This window comes from Pseudomassariella vexata, assembly GCF_002105095.1.
Source record: "Pseudomassariella vexata strain CBS 129021 chromosome Unknown BCR38scaffold_6, whole genome shotgun sequence".
Classification (NCBI taxonomy): Eukaryota; Fungi; Ascomycota; class Sordariomycetes; order Amphisphaeriales; family Pseudomassariaceae; genus Pseudomassariella; species Pseudomassariella vexata.
The window spans coordinates 1,269,462-1,282,850 of NW_024467961.1; the positions used below are offsets into that span (position 1 = coordinate 1,269,462).

At 51.2% G+C, this 13,389-nt stretch overlaps 4 protein-coding genes across 4 annotated transcripts; 3 read left to right on the top strand and 1 right to left on the bottom strand.

Moving 5' to 3' along the window:
- Positions 1 to 306: 306 nt before the first annotated feature.
- BCR38DRAFT_340822 (uncharacterized protein) lies at positions 307 to 1,743 on the bottom strand (the record flags this gene model as incomplete). The annotated part of the gene is made up of 5 exons (XM_040855816.1): positions 307 to 382; positions 460 to 536; positions 608 to 966; positions 1,207 to 1,578; positions 1,650 to 1,743. 5 exons carry the CDS (start codon positions 1,741 to 1,743, stop codon positions 307 to 309), a joined length of 978 nt encoding a protein of 325 aa, XP_040716277.1.
- Positions 1,744 to 6,000: 4,257 nt separating this feature from the next.
- Positions 6,001 to 7,762, top strand: BCR38DRAFT_484591 (putative proline-specific permease; the record flags this gene model as incomplete). Its single annotated transcript, XM_040863763.1, has 2 exons — positions 6,001 to 6,543; positions 6,635 to 7,762. 2 exons carry the CDS (start codon positions 6,001 to 6,003, stop codon positions 7,760 to 7,762), a joined length of 1,671 nt encoding a protein of 556 aa, XP_040716278.1.
- A 334-nt stretch (positions 7,763 to 8,096) lies between these two features.
- On the top strand, positions 8,097 to 9,713 carry BCR38DRAFT_391229 (uncharacterized protein). The gene is made up of 5 exons (XM_040857567.1): positions 8,097 to 8,301; positions 8,369 to 8,574; positions 8,629 to 8,706; positions 8,773 to 9,248; positions 9,327 to 9,713. The coding sequence occupies exons 1-5, from the start codon at positions 8,285 to 8,287 to the stop codon at positions 9,603 to 9,605; spliced, it is 1,056 nt and encodes a 351-aa protein (XP_040716279.1). The 5' UTR covers positions 8,097 to 8,284; the 3' UTR covers positions 9,606 to 9,713.
- A 424-nt stretch (positions 9,714 to 10,137) lies between these two features.
- BCR38DRAFT_191858 (aldehyde dehydrogenase domain-containing protein) lies at positions 10,138 to 11,822 on the top strand (the record flags this gene model as incomplete). Its single annotated transcript, XM_040854013.1, has 3 exons — positions 10,138 to 10,388; positions 10,459 to 10,658; positions 10,714 to 11,822. Coding segments are annotated over exons 1-3 (1,437 nt in total), but the record flags the coding sequence as incomplete, so codon positions are not given.
- Between the last annotated feature and the right edge of the window lie 1,567 nt (positions 11,823 to 13,389).

Genomic DNA, 13,389 nt, shown 5'->3' on the forward strand with positions numbered 1-13,389 from the left:
CTCGTTACCTCACCTTATGCTGGTTACTGTGTGTTGTCGGGTCAGAGTTGTATAGTGAGAATTTCGCATGCAGTAGGATCAGTGTCAGTATCTTGGTTAGCGGTGGTTAGCTGTAACTAGTGACACTCTCCTGAACCGTGGGTTGCTACAAGTTCAACATCGCGTTTTCCCGGGCCATTCATCAAGTTGGTCAACTTCGAATGGTCGACATTATTGAGTCATTATTTTTATTCCCGAACTCAAGACCAGGTTATTTTATTTACATTCATCCTTTCATCTCATCGTACGTTGATATCCGTCATTTATCTATAGCTTGGCTAGTATTCCTTCTGAATTGAGGAACGTAATATGTTGGCGGGTGATGTCCTTGATGGTCCGGCAACTATTGCACAGCAACGCACTGTCAGTGAAATCCATGACGAGTCTTGTCAGGGCACGGAGGTCCCGCGAGAAACTTACCCTGCTAATGCCATGCAAATTCTGAACTCGTCAGTGAGGATCTTGAGAGCTAGCTCGACGCCAGCTTGACCGTTGTACTATTGAATTCGTGTCTGTCAGTCAAGTCCTCGCAAAGCTCAATGCAGGCAAATATAAGAAAACCACTCACAGCTAATCCCCAGATCGGAATTCGGCCGACAAGACAGTGCGATGCCCCCAGCGCCAAGGCCTTGAAAATGTCCGTCCCTCTTCTTATGCCCCCATCAATAGCAACGGGAATCCTTCCCCCCGCCGCAACCACACACTCGCGCAGCGAATCCAGCGTAGCAGGCACACCATCAAGCTGCCTCCCGCCATGATTAGACACAACAACACCATCAACTCCATACTCGACCGCAAGAGCGACGTCCTCGGATGTGTACACACCCTTGAGCCAGATCTGCATCTTGGTGTTGGCCTTCAGCCAGGGGATGGTCGTCTCCCAGTCGAGCGACGCGTCGAACGCGAATCTGTCCGCGTCGTTATTTTCTTCTTGCTTCTGTTCTGTCGCGTTGGAGGTTTCGTTCCGCCGGAATCCGCCGTCGTAGCCGAGGTTAGGCCAGGAGAGCCCCTCGGGCAGGGCGAAACTGTTGCGGTGCTCGTTGAGGCGGCGGCCGAGGACGGGGCAGTCGACGGAGACGAAGATCGCTTTGTATCCGGCCGCTTTTCAAAATTTGTTAGTCAGCATTTCCATTACATATCCAGCTTTCCACTGAAGAGACAACACACCTTCAGCCCTCCGCAAAATATCGAGCGTGGTAGACCGGTCCTTCAAAACGCACACCTGCATAAAGTAGGGGTTCCCCAAGCCCTGGGACGCCACATTCTCCATGGACTCGGTCGCGTACGACGACAAGCCCATGGAGATGCCGAACCCGGCGGCGGCTCGCGACGTGGCCAGCTCGCCGTCCGGGTGGGCGAGCTTGTGCATGGCGGCCGGGCTGAACCCTAGCGGCAGCGCCGTCTCGATCCCAAACAGCGAGCTCCGCGTGTCGACATTATCCACGTTCACCAGGATCCGCGGCCGGATCTTATACCGGTTGTAGGCGGCTTCGTTGTCGCTCAGCGTGATCAAGTCCATCGCTCCTTCGTTGAAATAGTCTGTTCGGGTTTACTGTCAGATTAACGTGAACATGGCCATGCTAGGACAGCTTTTCTTTCTTGGCGCATACCTTTGTACATCTTGGGAAGCTTGTTACTCCCCAACTCCTTCAAATCCCCGATGGTGTGAACCCGGGCATCATGACTTGCCCCACGGTTCGCCATGGCTGCGTATCTACGTTTTCAACACGTGTTCTTGTGTTGGTGTTGTGTAAGTCGATTCAGAGAGTTATAGACGGCGCTCGAACTGCAAGGTATGGTGAAGTCATCCGTTTAGCTGAGGGATAGTCCTGTCTAAAGCTTATCCATGAACTGGTCAGGATCTGGGCCAAGCTACATTAGCTAGTTGGGATAGACGGCAACCTCAGTAGACCAGGCTTAGACTTCAAGATATGTGAAGTATTTCCCTGTAAGTGTAAGGTGTCAATTCCGACGGGAAGTGTGGATCTCCTTCGGCACCGCAAATGGGCAATACCGTTCATATCTTTACCTTCGACATCACCTGCCGCATCTGGAGACACTTGGACGCGTTCCCAACACTTGGTCCTCGAGTAGTGGATCCAAAGCCCATGTTCTATTTCATTAGAGCTTTGATCCACACAATGGCGCGCAAACTTACCGTTTATCTTGTGCGGAGTAGATGCAAGGAACTCGACCCGCTGTTATCCACCCCACTCCCATCTCAAGACCACTGACGTGGACAATTGTAAGGCAATCAGTGAAAGCCGAGTAAAGCCAAATGTCGCACCGAACGACGATAGGTATCTTGGTACCTTCAAGGTAGCGAAAACGGTACCCGAACAGGACTCCCGATATCGTGTCGGCAAGACCCATTCGAGCCAGGCAGAAGAGAACTCTGATTGGTTATGCCACTTGGCCAATAACTTGTCGAGTCTGATATAATATGTGAGGGAGGCAGAATAAAGAAACGCAAATTACGAGTATTATTATAGAAACTGAATAGTAGTCCTCTATCTAGTTTCCTAACAGGGCGAGAGACAATAGTGACTATAAGGGGTTTGTTTGTGTTGTCTTCTTTGACTTGTTATGATGCTGAATAACTTTCTTATATTCTTTTAGTAAGAACAGATATAGTTCGCTTATATAGAAGTCCAGAATCCATTCAAGAAATAGCAGATAAACGTAGAATGGGGACCTCGAACCTCGGTGCGTCACATTCGTATTGGTTGTGCCGAGAATGACTGTGAGGTTTATTTTATATTAACGTCCCACACTTACATCCGGGACACCCCCACATGTGGGACGCCCTAAAAATGGTGCTGTATATTATAACCATTAACTTCAACCTTTTTTTACACTTATTCTAATGCGACTACAATATAGATTTCACCGTCACTGGGGTTTTCAGACTCGCTAGACTCATCTGTACTATCCTCAATTTCACCAGCCTCGATTTGAGCCTTCCGAATAGCCTTGATATTAGTAAACTTCGAATTTGGGCTCATCTTGACCTTCATCCGCTTCCTGGCCCTACTAGCCTCAAGCTATGCCTCTATTGCCTCAATCTTTCGCTGTGCGACAGCTAATTAGCAGTCCTTCTCATCAAAGCCCTTTTGAACTTTCCGAAAGAGTAGCCGCTGGGTATTTGGATCACTATCAAGCTTGCTGAATAAGCTGAGTTGATCTTGGAGCTCATCTCTCCTCTTAGGCGTTGACCAGGCTACTGCTGATGTCTCTAACGCCCAGTTGTGACGGGCTCACTGCGAAACTATACAGCTCAACATGGCCAAATACTGTTAATTATCTAACTAAGGAGGAAAGTAAAATAAGCGAGTTTTCCGAGAACACAAACCATGTTTTTTTATATGCCCTCGATGGTTCCTTTGGTGGATCCGGACGCAAGGTTCTTGCAACTCCGGATCCCATTTCAAGCATAGCCTGTCACACCAGTCCTGACTACCCTTACTATCAGAGTACCCTTTGCAAGTCTGACTAGGCTGTCTGATTGGTGCTGACGTATTCTCAAGGAGCAGGGGGCTCATAAGGGGTCTAGCTATGCTCGAAGGCCAGAGACCAGTATATTTCCATCCACTGATAATGTTCTTAGCGGTCAATGCTGCTAGACGTGCCTTTCTATAGCAGTGGAGAAAGTTTATCTTCCCTACGACAGTAGTAGTATCCCATCGGTCAAGGTAACCAAGCTCCTTCTTATAGGCTGCCTTGAGGGGTCCAAAGACTGACTGATCGAGAGGCTGGAGAACGTGGGATGTGTGTGGCGGCAAGAAAAGCAAGTGTATCTTGTTTATGAAGCAGAGGTACATAAACTCTGTCGTTTCGTGGCTACTATGCCCATCTAGGATAAGTAACCTAGTCTCTTCAGGGTCCTCTGGTTGAGTCAAAGGAATAAAGATCTTGTGTAGCCACTCAATAGCCGTAGAGTCTGACGTCCACCCATTCTCTGTTGCTGTAAACCTCCAGGCTTCGTATGGAGTCAAGTCCAGAGGAAACCACTGCTGCTGGACAGACTTCCCCTTGTATATCACAAGTGGGGGTAGTGCAGTACCAGTCGCAGAGATACACTCTATAAGAGATGTCCAAGCTCGAGATCCAGGCTGTTTCTTCCGTATAGAACGAGTCTCAGATGATCCTAGAACAAGACTATTTGATCCTCTACCTTCTAGAATACCTGTCTCATCCATATTGTATCGATTCGAGGCCTTAATAGCTTTGATCTCAGGGATAGTGAGGTATTTGAACCATTGCCTGATCACATTAGCTGAGGCTCCATTAATACGCTGGGAATCGATAGCTCTGCTTCTCTGGACCTTGACTGAAGGGTTCCTCTTGATAAAAGCCTGGACCCAGTTCTTTCCAAGTGGTTCGGTGTTTCGGTGGATCTGTAGGATACGCTCGGCGAAGTCTTTGAGCTGTTGATGGGTTGGTGGGAGGCCTAGGGCAGCCTGGATTCGAACCCATTCAGCCAGATGGGATTCCTGGGCTGGAGAGAGCCTGATGCGAGTGCATATGGGGTGTGAATTGTTGTATTGGGAAAGGATGGCCAGGTCAGCTATTCTGGCCTGGCAGAGCTCTTTTATAGCTCTTATCTATCTTATCTCTAGCTATAGGGCAACCCCCCATGGGGTCACGTATCAGTCCCCCTACCTTTTCGTATCAGAAACGCTTTTGTTAGTTCTTATTTACTCGAGTAAGCTCGATTAACCGACGTCGATTTTAAGGATGAGAATTAAGCTTCTTTACAGCTATATTTAACGCTCTTTCTCTACATAGAGAGATCTCCGGTATAAAGAACCTTGAGTCGGGCTATATGATCTTACGGTAGCGGTGGGCCTCGTCTGGAAAGGCCTTTATCTTAGCTCTAATAATAATATGTTTTTCTCTCTTTGGAGTAAGTGGACCTCACATAGCGTAGTGCACAGTTACCTCCATAACCCGCTCGTAGGGCTAGCCAGGGACATTTCTGTGAGTTTAAATCTCTAGTCGTTCGACTCATGAAAGATCCTTATGATAAGATGATGCGATCTCATAGGACATCCTCCTAATGGAAGGAGTACATCGTTCCTTCATAACTAGATTATTCGGAAGGTCTTATAAACGTTCAATACTCTATATAATTTGGCTAGTAAGTATTAGCTTATTTCGTAATATTAAGTTGCAGGCTTTAGTACAACTAGAATACAAGTTAATACATTTCTATATTATCGTCTATAGTATATATAAATGGCCGAGAATATCGCAAAAGTGTATAGACATACTTGCTGTTAACTACCTCTACATACTTATTTGTATGCGGAGATACTTCATACTGTACTAGCAAATGATTGTGTAGGTATTGGGCTTGTAACTGCAATAACGTTCCAAATGCTGGAGGAGGTGTACAAATAATCGTTACGACGAATTGGCCCACGAGCAAAAGGTGCGTGTTGGGGCAATCGGCCTCTTTGCAGGCCCTGTTGTAAGCCAGCCGCACCCGACGAGCAATCTGCAATTAATATTGGTCAGGGAACCAGGCAATCCTGATAAGGTTTCCTGACGCTAGTGACGCGGAAACTTACTTCAAGGATACCCTTACCCCACTTACCCCTGAGCTGAACGAGGGGAAAGATAGTTCATATATGTTTATGGATGTTCGGAACCGTGGCTGACTCTGGGCGGTAGCTATCAATTGCTGCTGTTGGTAACACGTTTTGCCACCTCTATCGTAAATTCCAAGATAATCGGCCCATCAATTCGTAGCAGATGGCCATGTTCCAAGGGCCAAGGAGCTGGGGTAGAGCTCAGTGGGGGCCATACCTCCATGGGGGTGGACTGATAACGTATAAGTATTCTTTGGGATTGTAGACAAAAAGCGCTGGATATCCAAGACGTGCGCATCTGATCTCGCCATTGTTCCACTATCCTGTCCCTCTTTGCGTTCTTGATCAAGATCAAATTGTTGTTACCATGTCGGCATTTCCTAAAGATGAGAAGGGAGTAGAGAAGCGGGAATCCGATGCCGGCCTCGAAAGAAACACGTCGGTGATCATAGGCGAGACACTGGGAAGCAACAGTGATGCGTCGACAGAAGCCGCCGCAACACACACGACACAGCGAGGCCTGAAGTCGCGCCATGCGCAGATGATTGCGCTGGGCGGGACCATCGGCACGGGTCTTTTCGTGGGCGCGGGGCAAGGTCTCGCCATGGGCGGTCCCCTATTTCTGCTTTTGTCCTACTGCTGCATCACGCTATGCCTGTATGGGGTGGCTACGGCGACGGGAGAGATTAGCTCATACTTGCCGGTCCCGGGAGCCTCCATGTTGTACTACGGGAACAGGTTCGTGTCCAAGAGCTTGGGCTTCACGATGGGTTGGGTCTACTGGTATATCTTCGCCATTACGGTGCCGGCGGAAATCACGGCAACGACGCTGGTGATTCAGTATTGGGATCCCCCGCTTCACACGGCTGTCTGGCTCACTATTGTTGGGGTCTTGATTATCTTGCTTAACGTACGCATCCACTCATCGCCAATCCCCCCCGGGGCCTCTCAAGATTCTGAAGCCAGGCAAATCAACTTACTAACTTGAGATATCTGTGTAGTGTCTTCCGGTGCGATTCTATGGCGAGACGGAATTCTGGTTCGCCTCAACCAAAGTGATTGGCATCGTCGGTCTACTCATCATGACTGTTGTGCTGTTCTTCGGCGGCGGCCCTAAACATGAACCCCTCTACTTCAAACATTGGAACAACCCAGGACCCGTCAACGAGTACCTCGTAGAGGGGGCAGCGGGGAGGCTATGTGCATTCATCGGCACCATAACCTTCTCCGTTTTCGCCTTCGCCTTCGCGCCCGAGTTGCTGGTTGTCACGGGCGGCGAGATGGAGTCGCCCCGCCGAAACCTGCCCGTAGCCACAAAGAGGTACTTCTATCGACTGCTCGTGTTCTACGTCCTGGGCGCCCTGGCTATTGGCATCCTCGTCCCTAGCAACAGCCCGAACCTGCTCTCGGCGGGTAGTGGTGCCGCTGCGTCGCCCTGGGCGATTGGAATCCGCGACGCAGGAATCCAAGCCCTCGACACCGTCGTCAACGTTGTCATCGTCCTCTCGGCTTGGTCGGCCGGAAACTCGTATCTGTATCTCGCCACTCGGACTATGTACTCAATGGCACTCGCGGGCAATGCGCCCAAGATCTTCACCCGCTGCACTAAGAAGGGCGTCCCGTACTACGCCACCGCGGCGAGCGCGTCGTTTTCGCTGTTGGCGTACCTCAACGTCGCTGCCTCGGGCGCCACTGTCTTCAGCTGGTTCGTTAACATCATCAACACGGGTGGTTTCCAGTCCTGGATCTGCTGCTGCATCATCTACATGCGCTTCCGCAAAGCTACCGCTGCTCAGGGCATTACCGACATCCCCTACCGCTCGCGATTCCAGCCATACAGCGGCTACGTCAGTATCGTTGCCTTCACTGTAATGCTACTTCTCAGCGGATTCAAGGTCTTCTTCGATGGGCGTTGGGACGCTGCCAGTTTCGTGAGCAGTTACATTGGGATTCCCATTTTTGCCGCTCTTTACTTCGGCCACAAGCTCACAGTGGGGAGGCAGGACGCCTGGGCTATACCGGTGCATCAGATTGACCTGTCGACTGGTCTGGAAGAGATCCTTGCTGCTGAGACGCCGGCTCGGCCTAGGGATAACTGGTGGCAGAAGTGGCGAGTATTGATTGAGTGAGGTGCAATGTAGGAACTGGCTTTCATCTATACGCATCTATAGGCAGATACAGGGTTTCTTGGCAGCTAGAGGGCGCATACTTTGCTGCCAATGCCCATCCCATGATAGTACGGTTAGGTACCGATAACGGCTTTAATTCAAGTCTTCTTTTCACCGGCCCCAAAAAGTCAAACAGCTTCTGGAAAGCCACGCCGGCCTTAGTGTTGCATTAGCGGGGTGCGTTAGCAGCTTGTCCAAAACTCCAAGGCCCTCGGCCCCCCCCCCACATACCATTGAGTGTCATTAATGACGTTTGGAGAAAAAAATCGTTATCGGCATGATTCAGCTGATATAAATTGTGGTTCGCTTGCATGACTTTGACCTTGTTGGCATACACAGTACATCTTACCACGATCAATCCTCCCCCCTGATAACACACCTTCTAGTAGTGTCAACCAAGGCGGTTTTCGCGATAATTATATATTTTCTTCCTTTCGTCTTTTTCGGAAGCTAAAACAACCAGACAGGGCAGAATCAGCAGAAATGGTTAAGGTTTTCCTGTACGAAAGAACCCCCAACCGTCCTCGCCGAAAGCGCATGTGGAGGGGCCAGCTGACATGAGAACAGCACTGGGGCCTCTGGCTATGTCGGCGGCCAGGTGCTTCATCAAATCGCCGCATCGAACTCCCAACTTGACATCACGGTCCTTCTTCAGGACAAGCAAAAGTCCACAGTGGTCGCTGGTGCTTTCCCGTCCGTTCGAGTTGTTTTGGGGAGTCTGGACAACGCCGAATTGGTGCAAAATGAAGTATCGCAAGCAGATGTCGTGCTGAGGAAGTATTCACACATCTATTTCCCAACACACCATTTACTAACTCGAGACACAGACTTGGCTGCTGCCGGGCATCTCAAGGGTGTCGAGGCGATCCACAAAGGCCTTTTGAAGAGAAGCTCAGTCAAACCCGGTACGTCGAAATTAAATCTACAGAACGCTGTCGAACAAGAACCTAGTCTGATAAGCACATGTCCAGCATACTGGATCCAAATATCAGGCGCCTCAGCTCTAGCCGCCGCCGAGCTCGCCTCCCCATCCTTCACCCCAGGCTCTCCCTCCGACGCAATCTTTGACGACGTATCTGACATCACCAAGCTGCGCGACCTAATCCGCGCGCATCCAGGCCGGGCGGTCGACAACTACATGCTCAACGTCGCCGCCGGCGCCGATAACAGCAAAATCAAGACGGCCGTTGTCTACCCGCCCATCATCTACGGGTTGGGCCAGGGGCCAGTCAACCAGCGGAGCATCCAGATCCCGGAGCTGGCTAAGACGACCATACAGCGGGGGCGGGGCGTGCAGGTTGGCGAGGGGCTTGCACGGTGGGGCAATGTGCACGTTAGGGATATTGGAAGGCTGTTTGGTTTACTGACTCAGAAGGCGATTGGTGAGGACGGGGGAGACGAGGTATGGGGTGAGAATGGGCTCTATTTGACGGGTGTTGGCGAGCTGGTAAGTGACATCCACCGACCCATCGCCCTGTTTTCTCGCCAATGTTATGACTTCAATCACTGATGTTCACTCCCCTAGACCTTCGGGGAAATCTCATCCAAAATCGCGGCCGAGGCTGCAAACCAGAAACTTATCAGCTCGGATACCCCTATTGAGAAGCTGGTCCGGCCGGATGCCGACACGGTGCTCCCGCATGGATCCGTCTTGTTTGGCACGAATGCCAGGAGCAAGGCGCGGCGGGGCACGGAGTTGTTGAGTTGGAAGCCGGAGGAAGGGAGCTTGGAGGAGGATGTTCCGCGGACGGTGGCGAGAGAGGCGGAAAGTCTTGCCGAAGCAAAGAAGACAAAGGGAAGCTAAGATTCCAACCGTTCAGAGTGAAATGGCCCCTTGAACTGGTCTCACTAGTACCCTCAATGCTTGAAACGCTGTCTGTTTCCCTTACCCACCGTGTGACGACTGTTGAAGATGAAAGCAAGTGCTAGCTACGTAAGCACATCACATGGTAATGTCAGCTTAAAGCGGGGAGCAGAGACGCTGCGTTGACTCAACCTTGCCTACTCGGTACTGGATATCCTGCGGATTGATGATTGCCCAGTAGATGGCCCACTTGATCCCGACCCGCGCTTTTTTGATCACACCCACACCCAGGCCGATAAGATTTAGCCTACCTTGGATAACCATGTCTGATAACACTCCTCTTGGCGCCTTTAAAATAGGTAAGTTTCCGCCCCGTCCAATCGCATCGGGTCCACAAGCTCGAATAGGAAACGACCGTGTTAGTTTGCATAATGATCTTCTTGCTCGGGATCTTCACTGCGCGCCGATATCGTGGAGGTGATGATTTGAGGGACATACCCCGCTACTTGTTGCATTTCTCAGCAGCGTTACTCGTCATTTGGCCACGCAAGAAAAATTACTTCTTCAACGAAGGCCGCCATAATCCAGCACATCACAGCAAGCTGGCCCGTCCGTCCCTGTCTCATGCGCATTTAATTCCCAGAACTGTGTAGCAATGTCAGACCTGTCGGTGGATTTGGTTGCTCCCAATGGAGTCTCTTGGACACAGCCAACTGGCCTGTTCATTAACAATGAATTCGTCAAAGCGGCAAGTGGAGAGACAATTGACGCGATAGACCCCGCGTGAGTAATGCCCTTGGGACTTGACACTCCGGTGCAACTGTTGAGCTTTGACGCTGATATGATAGTGCAGCACAGAAGAAAAGATCGCGACGGTGTGTGCAGCAGGCGAGGAGGATGTCGACAGAGCCGTCAAAGCAGCGCACGCGGCGCTCAAGCACCCCTCGTGGCGGCTGATGTCGGGCTCAGACCGCGGGGCGTTGATGTACCGCCTCGCCGACCTCATGGAGCAGAAACGGGAGCTTTTGGCTACGATTGACGCCTGGGACAACGGTGCGTTCCCTATGCAGACGACGTGCTTGTTCCTTGAGCTAACGGCAGCACCAAGGCAAAACGTACCAGGAAGCACTCGACACCGACCTCACCGAGGCTCTCGGCGTAATCCGGTACTACGCCGGCTTCTGCGACAAAACCTTCGGCCAGACGATCAGCACAACGCACCAGAAGTTCGCGTACACGATCCGCCAGCCCATTGGCGTGGTCGCCCAGATCATCCCCTGGAACTATCCCCTCTCCATGGCGACCTGGAAGCTAGGCCCCGCGCTCGCCTGCGGAAACACCATCGTTCTCAAGGCGGCTGAGCAGACACCCCTCAGCATCCTCGTCTTCGGCCAGCTAATCAAGGAGGCCGGGTTCCCGCCCGGCGTGGTGAATTTCATCAACGGGCTAGGTCGGACCGCGGGCCCCGCTCTGGTGGGCCACCCGCTCGTGGACAAGGTGGCGTTCACGGGCAGCACGGCGACGGCGAAATCCATCATGGCGCTCTCGGCCCAGACGCTCAAGAACATCACGCTCGAGACCGGGGGCAAGTCGCCATTGCTCGTGTTCGCCGACGCTGATTTGGATCAGGCCGTCAAGTGGTCACATATGGGTATCATGTCGAACCAGGGGCAAATCTGCACCGCCACATCGCGGATTCTAGTCCAGGACGTGGTGTACGATGATTTCCTGGCGCGCTTCCTCAACGCGGTGAATCAGGTCAGCAAGGTCGGTAGCCAGTGGGAGAAAGACACGTATCAAGGCCCGCAGGTGTCCCGTGTGCAATACGACCGCATCCTCGAGTACATCGAGATCGGTAAGGCCGAGGGCGCTACTCTGGCTGCCGGTGGCGAGGCGCTGAACCCACTGGGAGTCAAAGAAGGCAGTAAGAAAGGATTCTTCATCGCGCCGACAGTATTCACCGACGTCGCAAGTACAGCGCGCGTATGGCGAGAGGAGATCTTCGGGCCCGTCGTGGTAATTTGCCGGTTCAAAGCCGAGGACGAGGCCGTGGCGCTCGCGAATGATTCCACGTACGGGCTAGGCGCCGCCGTGTTTACGAAGGATTTGGAGAGGGCCCATCGTGTGGCAGCCGATATTGAGGCGGGCATGGTGTGGGTGAATAGTAGCCAAGATTGCGACCCGCGGATACCGTTTGGGGGCGTCAAGCAGAGTGGCATTGGGAGGGAGTTGGGGGAGGCGGGGCTGGAGGGGTATTCGCAGATTAAGGCGGTGCATATCAATATGGGCACAAAGTTGTGAAGTCGGATGAAGGAATTGAACACATAGATGAATGGGCATGAAATGGGATATGCACCCTTGTTTCTACTCATGGGAGACCAGGTCCATTCCCTACTGTTCTCCGTCCTGAAGTTTTCTCTTGTGACATGTTGTATACGATACTGCGATACGTCTTCCACAGTAGGAGACAAATGTAATCTTCAATGCCTGTATCCACATACTAGTAAGTACCTGTTCAGCATATGCTTGCAAATGGAAACATCGCATATTTACTAGGGCTTTCTGTGCTAATCAACTATCTTACAGCTTGGACTGTATCCGACCATCTCACGATATAACCTGATCATTACCATCAAGACGATCTGCGAGAGCAATGTCAGCTTGAAACACATTGTCGCAGCAGGTCCCGAGGATTGAATGTACAAGCTCCTTAGGCTTGCCGACTTGGCACGTGAGCCGGATGTGCTTCGCATTTTGCACCGCCGACTCGAGTTCATGCGGGTGTAACAATATGAGCCCCCAGGGTTTTCCATTTGATAGCAGAGCCGTAGACATTCACCTGCGAAATATGCTACCCCTTGATTCAGTGGAGGCGGAATGAGACAATAGAGGCTCGATAGGTAGGTCCATCAACCAGAACAACGGCCAGGAAAGGACATCTAGACACGAGGAACCAGAAGAATGTTTCTGGGCGGCGTCAGTTGACACGAGTTGACTGGATTAGGCAGAGGAACTACTGCCAGGCCCGGGGCTTTATATAGACAACCTTTCATTTTTCTGGTTGCCGCAGACGTGGAGTTGTAAACTTCATATCCCTTCAATCCTTTGTACCGTGGGGTAGAAACTATATTTCGCCTGCGTACACATTGTTCTGCTGGCCCCTCGAGCTGGCAAGATATGTGACATCGGTAATACTCTTGCTGAGACATGTACTGAATAATGGCAGATCTGGTAATCCCACGTGGTCGCCGTAGCGCCTTGGTGCTGTTCGTAGAGCTAGCAGGAGAACGTCTCTGTAACAGAATCGGGAAGACAAGCTCAATTACCCGAAAAGGAGTAACCAACTGCGACAAGTCCAATCCGAAACTGCTAATCGCTTTTCTGACCACGCTCAGCCGGACGCCCGCTTTAGCGACCGTATTCAGAAGGGCCGAGATGGCTCAACCTGCAATGAGCGAGGCGCATTAATGCAAGGACCGTCTCTGGCGTAGACCAAGAATATATCTAGAGCCACAATCAATACCCCGAGATATTTTCTTTTCTACCTCGTAGACTGTTCATTCCGAGGCTCTTCACGAAATATCTGACAGGTGGCCAGTACTGGACTTAATAAGATCCGTGAGGTAAAATCTCCAAGTCTTCGAGCGTTCCCATTACACCTTACTAAGTTCGGTGCTACGAAACTCTAATACTCCAGGATGTATCCTAATAGTAGCTCGTATAAGGATAATATTCGAATATGTATTCAATAACGATGGGCCTGTCGGACGCGAGCTCCCTCGGA